General features: G+C 42.0%; 2 protein-coding genes and 1 non-coding gene across 5 annotated transcripts in view; 2 read left to right on the forward strand and 1 right to left on the reverse strand.

Moving 5' to 3' along the window:
- Nucleotides 1–1,163: 1,163 nt before the first annotated feature.
- HINT1 (histidine triad nucleotide binding protein 1) lies at nt 1,164–10,850 on the forward strand. The gene is made up of 3 exons (XM_045550707.1): nt 1,164–1,374; nt 3,776–3,880; nt 10,523–10,850. The coding sequence occupies exons 1-3, from the start codon at nt 1,264–1,266 to the stop codon at nt 10,685–10,687; spliced, it is 381 nt and encodes a 126-aa protein (XP_045406663.1). The 5' UTR covers nt 1,164–1,263; the 3' UTR covers nt 10,688–10,850.
- Nucleotides 4,072–4,178, reverse strand: LOC123639028. Its single transcript, XR_006735598.1, has one exon. It is a non-coding gene; the product is annotated as a U6 spliceosomal RNA (small nuclear RNA).
- A 1,189-nt stretch (nt 10,851–12,039) lies between the features above and the next one.
- Nucleotides 12,040–23,802, forward strand: part of LYRM7 (LYR motif containing 7) — a 52,838-nt gene continuing 41,075 nt past the window's right edge. For 2 of the 3 annotated variants that reach the window (XM_045550710.1, XM_045550711.1), the window contains exons 1-2: nt 12,165–12,264; nt 21,330–21,402. In XM_045550710.1, coding sequence (XP_045406666.1) covers nt 12,247–12,264; nt 21,330–21,402 — 91 coding nt within the window. In that variant the 5' untranslated portion in view covers nt 12,165–12,246. Of the gene's footprint in view, nt 12,265–21,329; nt 21,403–23,802 lie in introns of all 3 variants that reach the window. The other variant, XM_045550708.1, reaches the window with a different exon arrangement.

Below are 23,802 nucleotides of genomic sequence, written 5' to 3' on the forward strand. Positions count from 1 at the left end.
AAATGATAGGGCCCCACCCCAGACCAACTGATTTTGATAATTTTGCTGTGGTTATGAAAGGAAATTAACATGACTTCAAAACTATTACCTAATTTATAGACATTATTTAGATTTCATCAATTGTCCCAGTCTTTGATAGCAAAAGTACAAAACGGGACACTTTTGAGATTAAAGAGAACCACCATCAATAATTTTGCTAAGACAAAGTGGGAAAGTATCATCATATAAGGCAGTTCAGGAGGTATAGTTAATTTTTCTTAATAAGGACACTTGGGGCTGGGTGCGGTGGCTCACGCCTGTAATCCTAGCGCTCCGGGAGGCCGAGGCAGGAGGATCACTCGAGGTCAGGAGTTCGAGGCCAGCCTGAGCAAGAGCGAGACCCCGTCTCTACTAAAAAAAATAGAAATTAGCCGGACAACTAAAAATATCTATAGAAAAAATTAACTGGGTGTGGTGGTGCCTGTAGTCCCAGCTACCCGGGAGGCTGGGGCAGGAGGATCGCTCGAGCCCAGGAGCGCGAGGCTGCTGGGGAAGAGGCTAGGAAGGAGGCCCACTGAGAGGTCTGGAACCAGAGGCTTCCTGTGCAGGAGGACTCGCCTCGGGGAGGGCGGCAAATGATGCCGAGAAGTCTAGTCTGCGGGTCAACGAAAATGCTTGCAGGATTTTGTAAGTCGAGGTCCGTAGTGATCTGGACAAGAGGGAAACGGGCTCAAAATTGACAGATGAGAAAGTGGACACAGTATGTGGAAAACTCTCTTACAGTGGAGCAAAGACAGGGAGACGGACGTGGGATTCAGGGAGGTTTTATTCTTCTGAGGCGGGGCATTGGATATCGTGTTGACTGCTCAGAAAAATTCCCTGTGGGACCGTCCGGGAGGGCCGCCAGCCTCCGGGGCCGGGGTCGCCGCCAGCGACCAGGATTTACTCGATCCGGGCGGCAGCCAGGTTCTCGGGGATTTAGTTACAGGACCCAGTTTTTCCTCCAAGCGTCCATAGGCAAATGAAGGGCTTATCCCAGTAACTCCAGCCCCCCAGAAGACGAGACGGGAGGAAAGGAAAACCACCCCCGGGCGTCTCGCAGGAACCTCGCGTAGAGAAGCCGCCTCCTGCGGGTGTCGCGGGCGGCGCCCTCCGCGCTCCCTCGCGCCCGCCCCGCCCGCGGCCCGCTCGCCAGTGCGCACGCGCAGGACCGGCCTGGCCGCGCGCTCCCGCCCTCCGCGCGCCCTTCTCGTGCCCTGGCCGCCGCGCGGGAGGGAGGCCGGGATGGCAGATGAGATCGCCAAGGCTCAGGTCGCTCGGCCTGGCGGCGACACGATCTTCGGGAAGATCATCCGCAAGGAAATCCCGGCCAAAATCATTTTTGAGGATGACCGGGTAGGCAGCGGGCACCGCCTCGCTCGTGGGCTGCGGCGGGGCAGCCGCCCGCGGCCGCGCCGGCTTCCCGCGGAGGGAAGCGCCGGGCCGGGCCCGCGCCGTCTGGCCGAGCGGGCCCCCCGCCAGCGGGCAGGGCCGCGGGCGCCCCGGGGCGGCCTGTCGGCGCGTGCCGGCGCTCCGGTTACGCCTTATCAGCTCCGGGCGCCCTCGGTGCCGCCCCGCGGGGCCTGGGCGCGTGTCGGGGCGCGCCGGGTCCCCGGCGTGGACGCCCGCGGGCTCCCCCGCCGCCTCGGACCTCGCTGGGTGTCAGGAATCTGCAAATCCCGCCGGCGCTCTGCCTGACAGGGAGAAACCCGATCGCGCCCGAGCGGGCCGGATCTCCGCGATCTCCCGCGCGCCGCCGGCGTTCGGGGCGCGACCTGCGGGCTGTCGCCCCGGCCCGGCCGCCGTCGCGCGACCCCCGGCTGGGGGAGAGAGCGGCCTCTCCTGACCGCTGCCACGGGGGGTTTTGTACTTACGGATACTGAGAGCTTTCTTTTACATTCGACAGGAAAGTAATTTTATGCCAGGGGACTAAGAATGTAGCTTTTGTCGACATCTTTGTAGGTGAGAACCCAGCTGATGCAGCTTTAAGACATCTTGTGTAGATTGTTTCGTGGACAGTTTCATTTCGGATTTGGATCTCAGATAAAGCTGCGCCAGAGGTTGGCTGATTCAGGTAGAACAGATTTTGTAAACATTTTGTTAAATTAACATTAAGAAAGGTAAGAAAAACATTCACTTTGTGTTATCTAAGACTTAATTAGGTTCCTCGAAGTGAATTTTATTTAAATACCTTTATTTGTCTCTAGTTAGGGGGAAGTTCTTTTGTTTTAGAGGAAGCATATTTCCTTTTAAAAGCTTGCAGTTGCGTTTTATAAATGATCGTTGAAATGCTGACTTGAACCACCTAAGTCCAACAGGGCGACAGCATGAAGCGTTCTAAATGATACAGCATTTTTTAGGGAGTACAAATAGAATTGCTCGTGAGACGGTTAAGCATGAATAGGTTTTATGAAGCAGCTTCTACCTCCAGTAAGGGAGCAAAATATACAAAAACATTCATGCAGCATTTGTATTAACAGACACTTCTAATGTGGTTAATAATTTGTGTAAATGCTACTTATACTCTTTAATCCTACAGAAGAGAATAGGTATATTTCCTAAATAGTTGAATAAAGTGGGAAGAATGGATATTAATCATATATCAGACAAATATGTAATTAACAAAACTGGTCACAACCGGAAAGGAAAAAACCAGGAAATTGCACAAACAGGCCTCTGACCTTGGGCATGGTGGAAGGGGGAGGGGAACCAGTAGGTTTCTTTTAAGAATTATATATGCTGGGATCAGGAATGAATAGCAGTTTACGTTAGACAGATTCAGGGTTGAGGCGAGAGAGGATCATTGCAGTTCAGGGCACAGCCATTGAAAAAAACCCTGAGGCTTCTGGGAGGCCGAGGCGGGTGGATCGCTTGAGGTCAGGAGTTCGAGACCAGCCTGAGTGAGACCCCCCATCTCTACTAAAAATAGAAATAAATTATCTGGACAACTAAAAATATATATATAGAAAAAATTAGCCAGGCATGGTGGCGCATGCCTGTAGTCCCAGCTACTCGGGAGGCTGAGGCAGGAGGATCGCTTAAGCCCAGGAGTCTGAGGTTGCTGTGAACTAGGCTGACGCCACAGCACTCTAGCCGGGGCAACAAAGTGAGACTCTGTCTCAAAAAAAAAAGAAAAAAGAAAAAACCCATGAGGGTGGAGAGTTATGAAGGATGGTGGAACTTGATCAGGAAGAGTTGCTTGAGATCATACTGGAGAGGTAGACAAGGATTAGCAGGGGTAATTTCTGCTCATCCGTTGGATCTCATTTTAAATGTCATTGTCTCAGAGTGGTTGTCCCTGACCACCTAATTTAAATCAGGTTTTTCTGTAATAATCATCTCACCCTTTACTTTTCCTCTGTAACATGTGTGACCTTTGGTAATTATACCTTTATTTATTTATTTTGTTTTCCCATAAGACTATAAATTCTGTGAAAAGGACCATATGACCATGTGTATTGTATACATTTGTGTTTTCTTAGCATTTAGTACAGTGCCTCTTATGTGGTTAGTGCTTAATAAATAATTGAAAGAATAGATAGCCAGGTCTAGTGGCTCGCCTGTAGTCCCAGCTACTTGGGAGGCTGAGGTGGGAGGATCTCTTGAACCCAGGAGTTTGAGGCTGCAGGGAGCTATGATAGTGCCACTGCACTTCAGCCTGAGAGACAGAGCAAGACCCTGTCTCTTAAAAAAAAAAAAAAAAAAGTTTTAGCCTACTGATGTATTAAAACTGATTGTTTTTTTTTCTTTTCCCTAGTGTCTTGCTTTCCATGACATTTCCCCTCAAGCACCAACACATTTTCTGGTGATACCCAAGAAATTCATATCCCAGATTTCTGCAGCAGAAGATGATGATGAAAGTGTAAGTAAATTTCTAACACAATTTTTTTTAATTGGGAGATTAAATTTTGTCCTTAGAGTGATACCACATTTTCATCTTCCTGAAGGTGTTACTGAGGAAAAACAGAAAAACCATTAGAACTTAAATACAATGTATAAATAGTTTGATTTTTGATAAAACAGAGACATTCAGAAATAAGAAACATTAAAAAAAATTTTATGGAATGCTTCACGAATTTGCATGTCATCCTTTTATAGGGGCTGTGCTAATCTCTGTGTTTCATTAGAAATGAGATACATTTTATTGGCATGTCCATAATTCTATGAATTGGTATACTCTGTGACTGAGTCAGCAAAAATATATAAATGGAAAATATATGGCTGAAATTCTAGTAATGAAAAGTGTTTTAAAGGATGATTTGTGCAGATACATTGGAGGTATATAATTGAAGTCACTAATATATGAAACTACAAATCAGTTAAATCCTGTATATAATTGAAGTCACTAATATATGAAACTACAAATCAGTTAAATCCTGTATACCCAAAACACATACCATAAAGTCCATGTATGTAACTCACAGTGACCCTCTCCAACTCTCAATTACATATGCCTAGTATGACTAAAAGTTTGGTTACTAAATCTAATTAGGGCAGGCACTGGCAATCTATGGCCCGTGGGCCAAATCTGGCCTGTTGCCTGTTTTTGTAAAGTTTTATCAGATCACAGCCACTCTCATTTGTTTAATTATTGTTTATGGTTCCTTTTGCACTACAAAGGCAGAGTTGAGTAGTTTTGATAGAAGCCATTTGGCCCACAAGCCTACAATATTTACTTTGTGGCTCTTTGCAGAGAAAGTTTGCTGCTTATTGGATTAGAGGCAGCAGCTGAGAAACAGAAAGAGGGACATCTGGGGTATTCAGAATAGATTATGTAGCTCTGTAGAAGGAATTGGGAAACCTGTGAAATAAAGATATAGCTTGAAAAACACAACAGTCCTGGAACTACTTTATACATGGCTAGGTAGGCTTTAATATCTCTGATCCTGTTGGATAGGATTGCATACTAAACAGTTACTTTGTAGTTAAATTTTATATTAATAGTTATAACCATGAGTGGTCAAGAGAAGGTAAATTATGTTGAATAAACTTTTTCTTTCTTTCTTTTTTTTTTTTTTGAGACAGGTCTCCCTGTGTCACCCGGGCTAGAGTGTGGTGGCATGGTCATAGCTCACTGCAATCTCAAATTCCTGGGCTCAAGTGATCCTCCTGGCTCAGCCTCCTGAGTAGCTAGGACTACAGGCATACACCACCATGCCTGGCAAATATTTTTAATTTTTTGTAGAGATAGGGGTCTTGCTATGTTGCCTAGGGTGGTCTCGAACTCCTGGCCTCAAGTGATCCTCCTGCTTCAGCCTCCCAAAGTGCTAGGATTACAGCTACCACACCTGGCCTGAGTAAAGTTTTTAAGACAACAGAATATACATAAAACATATAATATACATGTAACATACAGTCCACCTATGTAAAGTATATGTCACTGGTTTTTAGTATGTTCAGAGTTTTGCAGCCATCACCATAGTAAGTTTCAGAACATTTTCATCATCCCCAAAAGAGAACCTGTACGCATTAGCAGCTACTCTCCATTCTGCCCACCTCACCAAGTCCCTCCCCAAACCCTAGGCAACATCTAATCTACTTTCTGTCTCTAGATTTGCCTAGACGTTTCATATAAGTGGCATCATATAATATGTGGTCTTCTGTGACTGTTTCTTTCACTTAGTATAATGTTTTCAAGGTTCGTGTTGTAGCATGTTTCAGTACTTTATTATTTTACATCCAAATAATATTCCCTTGTATGGATAGACTGTATTTTATTTATATATTCCTCATTTGATGGATATTTGGGATAGATATTCCACTCTTTGGCTACCGTGGATACTGCTGTAATAATTTGTAACGTGTCTGTGTGGACATGTATTTTCATTTTCTTTGGTATATTCCTAGGACTGGAATTGCTGGATCATATGGTAACTATGTTTCTCCTTTGGAGGAACTGCCCAGTGTTTCCCAAAGTTGCTGCATCATTTTCCCACCAGCAATGTATGAGGGTTCAAATTTCTCCACATCCTCACCAACATTTGCTTTTCTCCTTTTGATTATAGCCATCCTACTAGGTGTGAGGTGGTATCTCATTGTGGTTTTGATTTGCATCCCCTAATTTCCCTCGCTTCTAGTTTGTTTGTTTTTTTAAAGCAAGTCATGGACATATCATTTCAGGATGGACTTCTTAGTAATGATGCTGGGATACTTATTATTCATATCAAAAAATGAAATCAGATCACATCCTCATGCTTTGCATAAAAATCAATTCAGATGCATTACAGACCTTATTAGGAATGATTTTTTAGAAGCCAAAATTAGAGACTATCTTTATGACTTGGGGTTGGGAAGGAAGGATTCCTTAATAAGAAACAAAGTAGAATCCATAAAAGAAAAAGGGTGATTAAATTGAACACATTAAAATTAAGAACTTGTGTTCACCAAAAGACTCCTTAAAGAGTGAAAAGGCAGGCCGGGCGCGGTGGCTCACGCCTGTAATCCTAGCACTCTGGGAGGCCGAGGCAGGTGGATTGCTCAAGGTCAGGAGTTTGAGACCAGCCTGAGCGATACCCGTCTCTACTAAAAATAGAAATAAATTATCTGGACAACTAAAAGTATATATAGAAAAAATTAGCCAGGCATGGTGGCGCATGCCTGTAGTCCCAGCTACTCAGGAGGCTGAGGCAGGAGGATCGCTTGAGCCCAGGAGTTTGAGGTTGCTGTGAGCTAGGCTGACGCCACGGCACTCACTCTAGCCTGGGCAACAAAGTGAGATTCTGTCTCAAAAAAAAAAAAAAAGAAAAAAAGAGTGAAAAGGCAAATCACAAACAGAAAAGATTTGTAACCTCTGAAGTAGGGAAGAAGGTGGAGAAAGTAACTGAATAGGATTACTGGGAAGCCTTTAGGCTATGGTAATGTTCTATTTTTTGATCTGGTAGATATGTAAATACTTGCTTTATTATTTTTAAATTGTTCATATGCTTTCATACATTTTTATCTGTAGTATTTCACAAAATTTTTTAAATGTTGAAATCAAGAATGGACACTTTGTGCCTTCAATATTTGCATTATTTACTTGGGGGTACCTTTTTAAAGTGAGATATTATTTTTGAAACTTAGAAACTTCAGGGCATTAATTTTTAATTCATTATGTTCTTACAAATCACAGAGTTCAAAGGTTAGAGTGAGTAGTGCTTAATGGTAAAATACCATCTTCAGTAACTGAAAGATTAAAACTTTTTAACATTCAGTATAATTGCACAATCATGGCATTTTAAGGTCAGAGCTTCCTACTGAAATGCAGCTCTTGCCTGTAAGGATAGATAGAATGTTAGTTTTTACTCAGTTAACTTTCTAAATTAGAGTTTTACAGTCTCTTTTACATAGAAGACAGTTCTTTGTCAGGAAACATTTATTGAACCAGCTTTAACACTGTGCTGACACATAATTAAATCAGTGACCAGCATAGGTACATACTATATATAATTCAATGCAGATGCTCCTTGACTTACAGTGGGGTTATGTCCTGATAAACCTCATCGTGAATTGAAGATAATCGTATGTTGAAAATTTGTTTAATACATCTAACCTCCTGAACATTATAGCTCAGCCTAGCCTACCTTAAACGTGCTCAGAACAGTTACGTTAGCCTACAGTTGGGCAAAATCATCTAGCAGAGAGCCAGCCTATTTTGTAATAAAGTGTTGAATATAATTCATGTAAGACTATTAACACTGCATATCACTAGTCTGGGAAAAGATCAAAATTTGAAGTACAGTTTCTACTGTGAATGCATATTGTTTTCGCACCATGGTAAAGTTGAAAAATCGTAAGTTGAACCATCGTGAGTTGGGGACCATCTGTACTTTAAAACTGGGAATTTTTCACCATTTCAAATCTTTAAGCCCATTTCTTGAATGTGGGCTTTTAACAGTCATCCCTTCTTGGGATCTGATTATTATAGTTTTTCCCGTGGATGTTGCCAGATCTGTTGTATTGTCTGGGGACTTGTAGGACCCTGTGGCAAATACCTAGTTTCACTCTGGGTCATCCTGTGTGTTTCTTGGTCCAATCTATTGGCAGTTTGTCTCTCTTTGCACATGGAGTCTACGTGTGTGTTGGCAGCTTTCTTCTCTAATAAAAGCTAAAGGGGGGAAGGGTTGGTGGAGAAAGTACCTGAAACTGCCAGTTCGCTGCTTATGATTTCCCGTGGTAAGAGAACAAAGATGGGGGGTTAACCTCTCTTCCCAACATTCTAACAAGCTCTCAGGAAAGGAACTCCTTTAATTCTTATGGCAAGAAAAGAGGAAAAGGAGAGAAAGTCTTAAGTTTCTGTTCCCATTACCGCAGTAAGCCCCAGGACAGTAGACTGCTGCTCATGCAGTAGTGTTCATTGTACAGATAGTCCCTGACTTACGGTTTGACTTAAGCAATTTTTCAACTCTATGATGGTGCAAAAGCGATAGACGCTCGGTAGAAACCATATTTTGAATTTTGGATTTTGATTTTTTTTTCTGGTTAGCATTATGTGGTACAAAACTCTTACATGACGTCTTCAACCCTTTATTATAAAATGCTCTTTGTGTTAGATGATTTTGTCCAGCTGTATGCTAATAGAAGGGTTTTGAGCATGTTTAAGGTAAGCTAGCCCAAGCTGTGGTGTTCGGCAGGTTAGGTGTATTTTTTTTTTTTTTTTTTTGAGACAGAGTCTCGCTCTGTTGCCCGGGCTAGAGTGAGTGCCGTGGCGTCAGCCTAGCTCACAGCAACCTCAAACTCCTGGGCTTAAGCGATCCTACTGCCTCAGCCTCCCGAGTAGGTGGGACTACAGGCATGCGCCACCATGCCTGGCTAATTTTTTCTATATATATTTTTAGTTGGCCAGATAATTTCTTTCTATTTTTAATAGAGATGGGGTCTTGCTCAGGCTGGTCTCGAACTCCTGGCCTCGAGTGATCCACCCACCTCGGCCTCCCAGAGTGCTAGGATTACAGGTGTGAGTCACCGTGCCCTGCCTAGGTTAAGTGTATTAAATGGATTTTCAACTTAAGATATTTTCAATATATGATAATTGAGGAGCATCTGTAGTCTGAATGTTACGGATGCCCACCTGTGCTGTTCAAAGCCATAATTTGATTCTTACAATGTCAGTGAGATACTTACAGTCACTAAAAGAGAAAATGTTTTAATACTTTTTGTTCCGTTAAATAAATACAGTAGGCAAACAGTATTACCACACTCTGTTCATTTTTCTACCTCAGAAAGGTCCTGATCTGCAGAGCAGGCTTTGCTTCCTTGGTGTTTGGGGCAGCAGCAAAGAAGGATTTCTGTGTCAACATTCCAGAACAGAAAGGGTCCGTGCATGGATTAGTTGGTTAGACTCATTTTTCCTCAATGTAAAAATATGACGTACAGGAGCGGGCTTCATGGCCCTTCATCTGTTAATACAGTTGATTCCATAGGAAAGAAAAGAATAATTATTTGGTTTTCCCTGGAGGTACTGGCCTCAGTTAAAATTTTTCCTAATATTCTTTATGGTAGATTGTATAATTGTTCATAAATACTACTCTCCTTTGGGCTAATTATACTTCCTGCCTCATTGATGCCTAGTCGTATGACTTGCTTTGGCCAATGAATGCAAGCAGAAGCCTTTCCGGTAGAAATGTTTAGAGCCAGCTCCTGGTTTGCCTGTTTTCTCTTCCCTCTACTACTAGGGCAGCTCCGTCAGCCTGGATCCCAAAGTGAAAAAGATGTAGAATGTAGAGCCTAGTCAGCTTGTGATGAACATGCAGAGAGCACAAGAAATGTATCTTTGTTTTTAACCAGATTTTAGGGTTGTTTGTTACCACAGCATAACCAAACTTGTCCTGATTGATACACACCCCTAAAACAAGAAAGCAATATCGTCTTGCTTTATTAGGAAAACTTAAATACTTCTTGGAATATAATTTAAAAATTTTTTTAATTGAACAGATTTTATGCCTAATTTATTTATTGAAATTCATAATGAATAAATACCTAGTCTCAATGGATTTTTATTTTTATTTATTTATTTATTTATTGAGACAGAGTCTCACTTTGTTGCCTGGGCTAGAGTGAGTGCCATGGCGTCAGCCTAGCTCACAGCAACCTCAAACTCCTGGGCTTAAGCGATCCTACTGCCTCAGCCTCCCAAGTAGCTGGGACTACAGTAATGTGCCACCATGCTCAGCTAATTTTTTCTATATATATTTTTAGTTGTCCAGATAATTTATTTCTATTTTTAGTAGAAACGGGGTCTCACTCTTGCTCAGGCTGCTTTCGACCTCCTGACCTCTAGCAATCCATCCGCCTCGGCCTCCCAGAGTGCTAGGATTACAGGCATGAGCCACTGCGCCTGGCCTTAATGGATTTTCAATTGTAAATTTTGCCTTATTGGGATTAAGAGAGTTCCAAATATTTGCCCAGAGGCCTGTGTTTCAACTTGGCAGTTTTTCAATTTGATATTTCAACTTGATTATTTGTTATTTAATGGCAAGAAGTTATAAATGGACTGTGCTTAAGAAACCTTTTTTTTCTTTTCCAGCTTCTTGGACATTTAATGATTGTTGGCAAGAAATGTGCTGCTGATCTGGGCCTGAAGAAGGGTTATCGAATGGTAGTGAATGAAGGTTCAGATGGGGGACAGTCTGTCTATCACGTTCATCTGCATGTTCTTGGAGGTCGGCAGATGAATTGGCCTCCTGGTTAAGCATGTTTTAGGGATAATTTTCCGTTTTCCAGGCAGTGATCAAGTTTGCAAGTTCCTGTATGTTAAATGACACATTTTTGCCTGTGTATGGAGAGATTGAGGAAGTAATTTTAAAAACCCATGCATAATAAAAGATTTTGTTGCATGGTTTAGTCTCTCTGAATTCTGCATTTGATTTATTATTTTAAAAATGTTTGTTTTATTTTTATTTTTATTTTTTAATTACTATTTATTTTTTAATTGAGACGGGGTCTCGCTCTTGCTGAGGCTGGTCTCAAACTTCTAAGCTCAAACGATCCTCCCGCCTCGGCCTCCCAGAGTGCTAGGATTACAGGCGTGAGCTACTGCGCCCGGCCCATTCTTAGTTTTTTAAAAAGTCAGTTTTACCTAAAAGTTAATGTGGAAGGCTGTTGTGATAGGGAAGGCAAACAAGGATTATGCAATAGAAACAAAGTTAAGATTTTTCTTGATGCTTGCAATGTCATAAGTTAAAACGCACTTAACTGCTTTGTAATTGTTTATGATTATCATGATGCTAATAAAGTACCCATTTCCGACCTTTTTATCAGCAAAACCAAGGAGTAGAGCAATTTGAGTAGGCAGGATGTGGAGGGTAAGACTAGGGTTTGGGGTCACGTGTAGTAGGTTTATTATAATAAATATTTCAGACCTACATTTACTAGCATGTGAACTTGAACAAGTAACTCAACCTCACCTTATAGGAGAAATAAATGAGAGAATGTAGAAACGAAACTTTTTTTTTTTTTTTTGAGACAGGGTCTCATTCTGTCCCTGGGGCTAGCGTGCCATGGCTAGATCATAGCTCACTGCAACCTCAAACTCCTAGGATCAAGTGATCCTCCCCTGCAGCTGGGACTATAGGTGCACGCCACCACACCCAGCTAGTTTTTAAATTTTCTTGTAGAGATGGGGTCTCCCTCTGCTGCCCAGGCTGGTCTCAAACTCCTGTCCTCAAGCGATCCTGCCGTCTTGGCCTCTCAAGGTGCTACGATTACAGGCATGAGCCACTGCATCCAGCCACAATAGAACTTTCAGAAGTCAGCGTTCAAATTAATGTCCACTGTAGTTATTAGGGCTTGGTTCTTACTTATGCACATTTCCAAGGAGACTGCCTTGCTTGGGAAACGTTAAAACAAGGCCCTTCAATAGACTACCCTAACCCCCAAGCACGAGGTAACACCAAGGTGCGGAAGCCATTCGTTAAATACCAACCCAGCCTATGCACCGGAAGTTCCCTTGGTCGGAAGTGACTCTGCCCCTAACTAACATGGCGTCCAGGGGATTTCCGTTCTCCTCTGGCCAGTAATTGGGCTCCGCGGAGTCTCGCGGTTTTACCAGTCGCCGCTCGCTTAGCAAACACCTCTCCCTTGTCCTTCTGAGGAAGGCGGGGCTACAAAGGAGATTCTGCGTGGTGATTGGTTGTGGCGCGTTAGGAACACGGCTACAGGGGCTCGGACCGTCCAAGCCCGGCATTGATTGGTTGCCAAGAAGCGGGCGACTCGACCGCCGGAGAGGAGGCCGCAGCGGTGAGGAGAGCCATGGGTCGGGAGGCCAAGGTGACAGGGCCCTGGGAGGGGATGGGTGCGATGGCGACGGGGAGTGTCAGTTCGCGGCCTCGCGAAGGTTGTCTGGAGTCTCTAGAGGCTGGGGTTCCAGGCCGCTCACGGAGGGTGTGGCCTTGCCCCGGAGGAGCCACACGGCCGGCGCCGAGGGGCCGTGGGGGGTTGTGCGGGCGCGGAGCGACCGAGGCGCCTGCGCGGTTCCCGCTCGTCAGTACTGAGGACGCGGCGATTATCGGCGATGCGAGCCCGCGACTTGCCTTTGCCCCATGTCGCCTCCCGAGCATTTGCCCGAGGGACCCATGTCGCATCCCTGGGACGGATAGCAGACGCCAAAGGCCATCCCGAGCTACAACCCTCTTAGGAAGTAAAAAGTTCGTTCCGATAACCAGAAGGTTCACAGAAGTCTGGCGACCGAGGACACTGAGTCCTTGCGAAATTACGTGCGGAAAGTAGCACTTAGCGAGGCAGCGGGGGCTGGTGAGGCCCGAGTGCTCTAGCTGAGCCGGGGGTGTGCCTGCCCGCCCGGGTCCCCCTCCGAGGACCGGAGCTGACATTAATGCCCTGCCAGGCCGATGCGCATCCTGACAGGTGCACGATTCTCGGGAGCAGCCTCCCTTAGCCTTACGTGTCTTCAGCACGGCTGATTGGGACCTGCGGTTGTCACTGGCCGCACCGCAGGCATGAAAGGGGGAAATGGCCTGCCATCTGTAATAGGGTAGGAAAAGTAGGGTTGATCAATAACAGGTAGCCACCAAGCGGTTCTCATGTACTATTGAACTTGGTGTTCTCCGTACATCTTAATACACGTTGTAACACCAATAGAAACAGAATTGTAGAGGGCTATTCATTCAAAAATTTATTGCATCCATAATGGTTATTGATAACTGGAATCCTAGCATTGTGGGAGGCCGAGCAGGAGGATCGCTCCAGCTCAGGAGTTCGAGACCAGCCTGAACAAGACTGAGTTCTCATCTCTACAAAAAATAAAAAAATTAGCTGGGTGTAGTGACCTGGGCCTGTTGTATTGTCCCAGCTACTTGGGAGGCTGGGGCGGGGGGATCACTTGGCTTGAGGTTACAGTGAGCTAATGATGATGCCACTACACTCTAGCCCAGGGGACAGAGTGAGACTCTGTCTCCAAATACGAATAACAGTCAGCAGCCAACATTTAGCCTATACTATCCAGGCACAGTGGATGCAACAATAAACTGACGACATTTACCTTCATAAAGAAATCTAGCAAGTAGGAATATTTTAAATAATTGTTTAATTGTAGTTGTAATAAGTGCTTCTAATTGAAAATACAGTGTGTTTGTGAGCATATAAATAGATTTAACCTACCTGGAAGGTTACAAAAATACCTCAAGAAAGTAAAAGTAAAGTTGGTTGAGACCTGAAGCTTGATTAGAAATTAGCTAGGAGAAGAGAGAAAAGAGTCTTCGAGAAAGAGGAACTAGCATGTGGCAAGTCCTTGAAATGGGAAGTTGCTTGGAAAACTTGGATACAAATGAAATTAAGTAGGATCCATTTCAAAAACAGTTTTGGTAGGGCCTACCATGTATAGAATGCTAAATTTGGAGGATGCAAATGTGACCAAAAAGCCTTTGAGGAAATACGGAGCAACAGTGAATAAGTATTTAATTAGCATACAGTGTAGCAAGTGCCCAGTGCTGTGGATATACTTGGGAAGGGCATGTTACCCACACTTAGAAGGGATAGGTACTTAATGACTATCTAAAGTGAAACCTTGTACAGAAGTTACATCATACACCCTTAAAATTAACCCATTATTCAAAACAATTGAGGCAAAAAGGCTAAGAAACTTGTCTAAGTTTATAAGTGACAATGTCAGATTCAAACTGATCTGACTATAAAGAATCCACTTTTTGTATGTACTGCCCACATTTGCCCAATCAGTATAAGTAAATGAGGACAAAAAAGACAATTTGTGAGCTAGCTTTCTGGTTTTGTTTTTGTTTTAAAAGACAGTGTCTCTCTTGCAGTGGCAAGATTATAGTTCACTGTAGCCTCAGACTCCTGAGCTCAAGCAATCCTCCTGCCTCATCCTCCTCAGTAACTAGGGCTACAGGCATGTGTCACTGCACCTGCCTAATTTTTTAATTTTTGGTAGAGACAGTCTTGCTGTATTGCCCAGGTTGGTCTTAAACTCCTGGTCTCAAGCAATCCTCCCACCTTGGCCTCCCAAAGTACTAGAATTATAGGCATGAGCAACCATGCCTGGCCCAGTTTCTGCATTTTAATAAACATTTATTAGCCCCAACATGATAAAAGCTCCAATAGCTCCATGGCAATAATGATGACATTTTCTTTTTCTTACCCTAGGCCTTCTTAAAAAAGAGATTCTCTTTGTTGTACCAATGGAGTCACCTTTCTTTCTGTCTTTTATTTCCTTAAGTGGCATGTAAAACCATGAGATTTACTTAACCTCTCACTTTCTTAATTCTGGCAACATGTGTTCCACTGCTCTTGCATTGTTAAACTCCCTGGGTTTCTACGATGCCTATAAAGTCCATGTTTCTACTGACAGTCTCTTCAAGGCAATCTAGGTATTAACTGTCAAGCACCTCAGAATTCTTCCAGCCGCCACACATTAATTCCAAAGCCACTTCCATATTTTTAGGTACAGGCCTACCTCAGAGATATTGTGGGTTCAGTTCCAGACCACTGCGGTAAAGCGAGTATCACAATAAAGTGAGTTACACAGTTTTTGGGTTTCCCATTACATATAAAAGTCATGTTTACACTACATTGTAGTCTATTAAGTGTGCAATAGTATTTTGTCAAAAAAAAACAACAGTCTACATACCTTAAGTAAAAATTACTTTATTGCTAAAAAATGCTAATGATCGTCTGACACTGCAGTGAACGTAAACTTTTTACTGCTGGAGGGTCTTGCCTCAATGTTGATGGCTGCTGACAGATTGGTCGGGTTGGTGGTTGCTGAAGGTAGGAATGGCTATGGTAACTTCTTAAAATAAAACAACGATAAAGTTTGCTACATTGATTGACTCTTCCTCTAACAAAAGACTTCTCTGTAGCATAGGATGCTGTCTGATAGCATTTTACCCACAGTAGAACTTCTTTCAAAATTGTAGTCAGGCCTCTCAAATCCTGCCACTGCTTTACCAAGTTTATGTATAATATTCTAAATACTTTGTTGTCTTTTCAACAATGTGCACAGCATCTTCACCAGGAACAGATTCCATCTCAAGAAACCACTTTCTTTTCTCAGCCATAAGAAGCAACTCCTCATCCAATAACGCTTTATCATGAGATTGCAGCAATTCAGTCACATCTTCAGGCTCTACTTCTCATTTTAGTTCTCTTGCTATTTCCACCACATCTGCCGTGACTTTCTCCACTGAAATCTTGAACCCCAAAGTCACCCATGAGGGTTGGAATCAATTTCTTCCAAACTCCTGTTAATGTTGATATTTTGACCTCTCCCCCTAAATTATGAATGTTCTGAATGGTATCTATAGTGGTGAATCCTTTCCAGAAAGTTTTCGATTTACTTTGCCCAGATCTGCCAGAGGAACCACTATCTGTGGCAGCTGTAGCCTTACAAAATGTAGTTCTTAAATAATGAGACTTGAAGGTCAAAATTATTCTTTCATCCATGGGCTGCATAATGGATGTTGTGTTAGCAAGAATGAAAACAACATTAATCTTCATGTACATCTCTATCAGAGCCCTTGGGTGACCAGGTGCTTTGTCAATTAACAGTAATATTTTGAAAGGAATCTTTTTTTCTGATCAGTATTGTGTCTCGGGGAATAGGGAGGGCTGAGGAAAGGGAGAGAGATGGTGGACCAGCCGTCAGTGGAATAGTCAGAACACATTTAATAAGTTCACCCTCTTACATGAGTACAGCTCTTGGCACCCCACAACGGTTACAATAGTGACATCAAAGATCACAGATCACAGAGCACCATAACAAATATAATAATGAAAAAGTTTGAAATATTGTGAGAATTACAAAAATGTAACACAAAGACACGAAGTGAGCACATGCTGTTGAAAAAATGGTGCCAGTAGAGTTACTTGATGCAGGGTTGCCACAAACCTTCAATCTGTAAAAAAATGCAATAAAGTGAAGTGCAACAAAACAAGGTATGCCTGTACTTGTTACAGCAGCACCCAATTTCCCAGTACCAAAATTTGTATTAGTTTCCTATGGCTGTCGTAACAAAGTACTATAAATGGGATGGCTTAAAACAACAGAAATTTATTGTCCCACAGTTCTGGAAGCTGAAGTCTAAGATCAAGATGTCAGCAGGGCTGTGCTCCCTCTGAATCTCCGGGTAGAATCTTTCCTGTGGTCTTCCCAGCCTCTGATGGGGCTGTCAGTCCTCGGTATTCCTTGCCAATCTCTGCCTTTGTCTTCTCAGGATGATCTTTGCCCTGTGTGTTGATCTTCACATGGTATTTTCTTCTTCTTACAAGGACATCAGTCATACTGAATTAGGGCCTACCCTAATGACCTCATCTTAACTTGATGACATCTTCAAAGACCCTATTTCCAAATAAAGTCACATTTAGAGGTATCTGGGATTAGGACTTCAAAATGTCTTGTCAGGGGAGACACAATTCAAGCCTTAACAGTATGTTCCATATTTTATTCACCCATTCATGAGGTGATTGACATTTGGGTTGTTTTCCACTTTTGGGCTCTTATGAATAATACTGCTATGAACCTGAGTGTACAAGTTTTTGTGCGAACGTATGTTTTCATTTGTCTTGGGTATATATATACCTAGAGTTTCTGGGTCATAAGATAACTATATATTTAACTTTTTGAGCAACTGCCAAAATTTTCCAAACCAAGCTGTACCATTTTACATTCCCACCAATGTCTAAGAGTTCCAATTTTTCCACATCATTGCCAACTCTTGTTATTGACTTTTTGACCATAGCCATCCTACTAGGATGCAGTGGTATCTCACTGAGGTTTAGATTCGTATTTCCAGATGGCAAGTGAACATCTTTTTATGGCTTATTGTCCATTTCTGCTTTTTGGTTTTTGTTTTTTGTTTTCTGGAGAACTATCTACTCAAATCTTTACCCCCTTTTTTTTCTTTTTGAGAGCTTGTTTGGAGGTTCTAGCAGGGGAGCGCAGCTACTCGTATACCCTTGACGGAAGAACGGTTCTCCTCTATCGGGGAAGATCATCCTCTCCCATGAGGGACACACATGGAGCGGTGAGGGAGAAGGCGACACCCGCCTGGCCAGCCGGATCAGCCGAATCAACCCTGGCCATCAATGGGGTGACAGATGTTGCAGCCAGATCGCCTTCATATCCGTTGTTTTCTTTTTGAGATGAGGCTGGGCTGGTCTCGAACTCCTGAGCTCAAACAATTCTGCTTTAGCCTCCCCAGTAGCTGGGATGTGTATGCCACAGTACCCAACAATTAGGGTTTTTAAAATTTATTATTGTTAAATTGTAAGAGCTCTTTGTATATTCTAGACACTGGAACCTTATCAGATATATGATTTGCAAATGTCTTCTCCCATTCTATGGGTTTTTTTTAGCACTGTTTTTTCCTTTTATCTGTTTAAAATAAATTTTTATAAATATGATAAATGTGTAAAGTTTAAGAAATCAAATAATGTTATACAGAAAACCAGTAGGTGCCTACTTCCTTCTATTAATACCTACTCCCAGTTTCTGCTCCCCAGAGATAAGTGCTTTTAATTATTTTAGTTATTCTGGGATTTGCCTTCATGTTTCTAAATAACATGTTCAAACTGCTATTTATTGATTTTTTTTCCTCTTTGGAGATATTATTTATTGACTTTTAACTGTAGAAGGTGAGGACTAAGTTCCCTCACACCTCCTGTTCTCTCAATATATAAATTTTGACAAATCAGTTTTCTTTTTTTTTTTTTGAGACAGAGTCTCGCTTTGTCGCCCGGGCTAGAATGAGTGCCGTGGTGTCAGCCTAGCTCACAGCAACCTCAAACTCCTGGGCTTAAGTGATCCTACTGCCTCAGCCTCCCAAGTAGCTGGGACTAGAGGCGTGCGCCACCATGCCTGGCTAATTTTTTCTATATAGATTTTTATCTGTGCAAATCATTTCTTTCTATTTTTGGTAGAGACGGGGTCTCACTCTTGCTCAGGCTGGTCTCGAACTCCTGTCCTCGAGCAATCCACCCGCCTCGGCCTCCCAGAGTGCTAGGATTACAGGCGTGAGCCACTGCGCCCGGCCCAGTTTTCACATTTGATATTATTACTATATAAAAATTGCCCACAGCTGAGCCTTCTAATATATGCAATGACATTGCCGTGCTCTTCTTAGTTTTTCTCAAAATAAATAACGGCGTTATTTTTATTATCATTGTTTAGTTTCCTACATATCTATTACCAAACTCTGAGGAAAACTGAAGTCTACCAGTTTTATTTTTTCCTAGCAACTCTTCTGGAGCAATTCAGTCTTTTGCGGTAGCCCAGGCTAGTTGCTCTCTAGCCTGGCTGCACCAGTGTTGGGATTGGTCCTTCCCCATCGTCTCTGCCTCTCCTGTGTGAGATCACCTGTCTCCCTAGTTCCCACATCTTTTCCTTTTGTGTTTCCTCCCCTCGTTTTGGTGAAGCATAGCCTGTAGCTTTCCAATAAAGGCTTTACAACAGGTGAGAGACTTTGCATTTCTGAAAATATCTGTTTGCCCTGGCCTTTGGGTAATAGTTTGACTATATATGGTGTTACAAGTTGGACTTTCTTTTAATTTGAAGACATTATTCCATTGACTTCTCACAGTGATGTTATGTAGAAGTCAGGTGCCATTCTGATTCTCTGATCCTTTATATGTGAAGTGTTTATCTCTTTGAGAGATCAGCATTGCACTGAACTTACATCATGATGCTCTATAGTATGAGTTTTGTGTTGGGCACTTAATGAAACCTTTCTATATAGTAACACATGTGCCTCACTTGGTGAAATTTTCTTTTCTTTTTTTTTTTTTTTTTTTTGAGACAGACTCTCACTCTATTGCCCGGGCTAGAGTGAGGTGGCATCAGTCTTGCTCACAGCAACCTCAAACTCCTGGGCTTAAGCCATCCTACTGCCTCAGCCTCCCGTGTAGCTGAGACTACAGGCATGTGCCACCATGCCCAGCTAATTTTTTCTATGTATATTTTTAGTTGGCCAGATAATTTCTTTCTATTTTCAGTAGAGATGGGGTCTCACTCTTGCTCAGGCTGGTCTCGAACTCCTGACCTCAAGCAATCCTCCCGCCTCGGCCTCCCAGAGTGATAGGATTACAGATGTGAGCCACCGTGCCCAGCTGTGAAATTTTCTTAATTTATTCCCTGTTTAATTTCTTCCCTCTGTTTTCTCTTTTCTATCTTGTTTGCCCTCCTGCTAATCTAAGTTTTGGGCCCTCTAGACTACTTTCTTAATTTTTTTATGTTTTCTCTCCTCAATTTTGATCTCTGAGTTTTTATTCTACATTCTGGGCTGTTTTTCTCAACTTAATCTTTGCTTTTAAACATTTGATATCCAAGAGCTTTGAGGAGTTTTCTGAATGTTCCTTTTTTTAATTTGCTATAGCTTTTAAAAAATGTTATTCCATGTTTGCAATAACTTATGTTTCTGAGGAAGTTTGTTATGGCTGTTTGGTTTTTATGTTTCATTTTTAAGTTTTCTGCTCCCCATTTCCTCTTTCTGTTTTGGTGTTTGTCTTTGATGTTATTGGGTCTTTAATATCAATGTATGTAAAATACTTATAACACATATTTATACTTACGTTTATATGGTACCTGGGACACACTGTGCTTAGTAACCGTTAGACACTATCTGGAGAACAGACTGGAGGAAAGAAGGGAATGGTGTCAGAGTGACAAACCTTTGTAAGTAGTGTACATAAGAGATGAAGAAAGTCTGAACTTAAATGGTTTTGGGGATGGAGGATATAAAAAAAGATTAGAAAGACATTCCTAACATTTCCACATGAAGAGTAAGGTAGATTTAAAGGATGGCGTACAGATTTCTGGCCTGAGAGACTCTGTGGCCTCCATGAGTAAAACTGAGAAAACAGGCCGGGCACGGTGGCTCACGCCTGTAATCACAGCACTTTGGGAGGCCGAGGAGGGAGGATCGTTTGAGCTCAGGAGTTCGAGATCAGCCTGAGCAAGAGCGAGACCCCCGTCTCTACTAAAAATAGAAAGAAATGATCTGGACAGCTAAAAATATATATAGGAAAAAAAAATTAGCCAGGCATGGTAGCCCAGGCCTGTAGTCCCAGCTATTCGGGAGGCTGAGGCAGGAGGATCGCTTGAGCCCAGGAGTTTGAGGTTGCTGTGAGCTAGGCTGACGCCATGGTACTCTAGCCCGGGCAACAGAGTGAGACTCTGTCTCAAAAAAAAAACAAAACAAAACAAAAAACTGAGAAAACAGGAGGAAGAGCAATGTTGAAAGAACAATATTAAGTACTTTGTTGGACTTAAGTGTGAGGTGACCTCAGCCTATCACTAAAGCCTCTTCACAATTTTACTAAAATGCCAGGCTCTTTTCTCTCTGTTTTTTAAGGTCAGACTCAGAATATTCATAAGTCTCCACATTCCATTTCTCCTTTAAGATATCGCAATTAAACTTGTTTAAATTATCTGAAGCATCTTCCTTCTAGACTTTTTTAAGATGTAATAAGTGCATGATTTTGTATGTGTGTATATATATGTGATTTTAAGAACAGATGAAAGCCTCAATATGCTAAGAATAATGAGAATAGATACATACCAGACCAGTAAAGTTGGTTACCTTAGCAGACTGATTTTTAGTAGGAGAATTATTAACTTTGTAACCATCCTCATATTATTCATTTCAAAGAACTTTGTATGATTTTTATAAATAAAGCTAAACTGTTTTTAAATCTAAAGATGAATAATCAAGGGAAAGTTATTTTGACAAGCCCTGATTTTTGCCAGCTATTTTGAATATAGTCTAAGAAACAAAAAGAAAGAAATAATGTTTAATCCTTATAATATAATTATGGAAAATGTGAAATTTTGTCATTTGAGGTCTGAATTCTGATTTTCTTAACAGGTTTTACAGCTCTTTAAAACATTGCACAGGACCAGACAACAAGTTTTTAAAAATGATGCCAGAGCATTAGAAGGTAAGTACATTTTTTACCCCTTAGGAGCAAGTCTATTCTTTAGGTGGCTGCTAATCTATCTGAGAGACACTGTGTGGTCAAGACCCATCTTAGGGAATGACCTTCACTCTCTCTCTTCTAATTTACCTTTTATAAAGATTTGTTTACATTATACTTCTTTGAGGAGTACTTAAAGAAAATTTCTAAAAGATCAAGTTTTCATAAGGAATCAGCAAAAAGAGGAGGGTCAGAATTGCAGTATTCTTCATTGCTTGCCTTGTGTTCAAGCTATTAAACCTTCTCTGTAATATAATCAAATTTTCACGCTCTCTAGGACCAGATACTACCATGTTAATGCCTTGTGTCAGTCTAGAAGTCACAGCAGCTGGGAAAGAACATCCATTCCAAATGATTCCAAATTCAGTATCTCATTGTTTTAAGTAGTTTCTATTTTATATGGAAGTCACAGGCTCTAAAGCTTAAGTTCTGTGTTACTTATATTCAGTTCCAGTCCTCATACATTTCTAAACCTCTGTAAGAGGTCACCAAGGTGGTACACCCACCATCCCTAGGAATGGTATGTGTGTCATATTGTGTGTGCTTTACATGAGTTCCTGTTTAATTCTCATAACATCTATATAAGATAGTTACTATTGTAATTCCTATTTTTGCAAATGAGAAAACTTGCAAAATGTGAAAAGATTTGCCCTGTATCATACTCAGTAAGAGGTAGAGATAAGATTTTGCCTAAGCAATCTGATTCTAAAGCCCAAACTCTTAACTGCTTTACATATTGAAATGTATCAATCATAGAAGGAAGTTTTTTTTTCTTTTTTTTCTTTTTGAGACAGAGTCTCACTCTGTTCCCCGGGCTAGAGTGCCGTGGCGTCAGCCTAGCTCACAGCAACCTCAAACTCCTGGGCTCAGGTGATCCTTCTGCCTCAGCCTCCCGAGTAGCTGGGACTACAGGCATGCGCCACCATGCCCGGCTAATTTTTTTGTATATATTTTAGTTGTTTGGCTAATTTCTTTCTATTTTTAGTAGAGACGGGGGTCTCGCTCTTGCTCAGGCTGGTCTCGAACTCCTGAGCTCAAACGATCCACCCGCCTCGGCCTCCCAGAGTGCTGGGATTACAGGCGTGAGCCACCGCGCCCGGCCAGAAGGAAGTTTTTATGGCTATTCTCCATCAACATGGCGTATTTTTGTTGCTTTAAATTTTTTAAGTAAAATAATTATAAGAACAGCTAACATTTATTGTATGTTTGCTAAGCACTTTATATGAATTATTTCATGAAATGCTCACAACACAATAAGGCCAGTCAGATTAGACTAAATTCTGCTACTGCGATGATACCAAAGTCTCAGGGGTATATGTGAACAAGTTTTATTTATCACCTACTTTACATGTCAGACAAGACACTTAAAATTATATACATATGTGTGTGTGTATATATATATATCCTCTTTATTGATATATCTTTATTTTAATTGTTTTGTATGTGTGTATATAGCTTAAAATACTTGTATGTATTGAGTTTTGTTATCTTAAAAAATCATTTCAGGCCACATGCAATGGCTTACACCTATAATCCTGGCACTTTGGGAGGCCAAGGTGGGAGGATCTCTTGAGGCCAGGTGTTTGAGACTAGCTTGGGCAAAGAGCAATACCCCATCTCTACAAAAAATTAAAAAAACAAAAATTAGGCCGGGCGCGGTGGCTCACACCTGTAATCCTAGCACTCTGGGAGGCCGAGGCGGGTGGATCACTCGAGGTCAGGAGTTCGAGACCAGCCTGAGCGAGACCCCATCTCTACTAAAAATAGAAAGAAATTATCTGGACAACTAAAAATATATATAGAAAAAATTAGCCGGGCATGGTGGCACATGCCTGTAGTTCCAGCTACTCGGGAGGCTGAGGCAGTAGGATGGCTTAAGCCCAGGAGTTTGAGGTTGCTGTGAACTAGGCTGATGCCACAGCACTCACTCTAGCCCGGGCAACCAAGTGAGACTCTGTCTCAAAAAAAAAAAAAATTAGCCAGGTATGGTGGCACATGCCTGTAGTTCCAGCGACTTGGGAGGCTGAGGTGGGAGGATCACTTGAGCCCAGGAATTGGAGGTTGTAGTGAGCTATTATGCCACTGCACTATAGTCTGGGCAACAGTGTGAGACTCTGCCTTAAAAAAAAAAAAAAAAGACATTTTAATCTAAATCCTTAGATGTATAGAAATAAAGCATTAGATTGGATTTATTGGAATCGAATAGTTATAGGTACACAAATGAATTTCCAAGTAAAAATCAGGGGAAAAAAACTTAGATTACCAAAGGTCAAAGGTGTATAGTAGGTTCACTTACAAATTTGGCAGCCTGTCAAAAGCTCTCCAAGAGATTTCTTATTCTTAGGCTTTGTTTTGTTTTTTATG

Source organism: Lemur catta, chromosome 5, assembly GCF_020740605.2.
Source record: "Lemur catta isolate mLemCat1 chromosome 5, mLemCat1.pri, whole genome shotgun sequence".
NCBI classification, from domain to species: Eukaryota; Metazoa; Chordata; class Mammalia; order Primates; family Lemuridae; genus Lemur; species Lemur catta.

Excerpts from the sequence above, each read along its gene's own strand:
- HINT1 (XM_045550707.1), top strand. The coding sequence starts at position 1,264 with ATGGCAGATGAGATCGCCAAGGCTCAGGTCGCTCGGCCTGGCGGCGAC. Across the intron at positions 1,375-3,775 it reads TCATTTTTGAGGATGACCGG|TGTCTTGCTTTCCATGACAT; the intron begins GTAGGCAGCGGG and ends TCTTTTCCCTAG. Across the intron at positions 3,881-10,522 it reads CAGAAGATGATGATGAAAGT|CTTCTTGGACATTTAATGAT; the intron begins GTAAGTAAATTT and ends TTTCTTTTCCAG.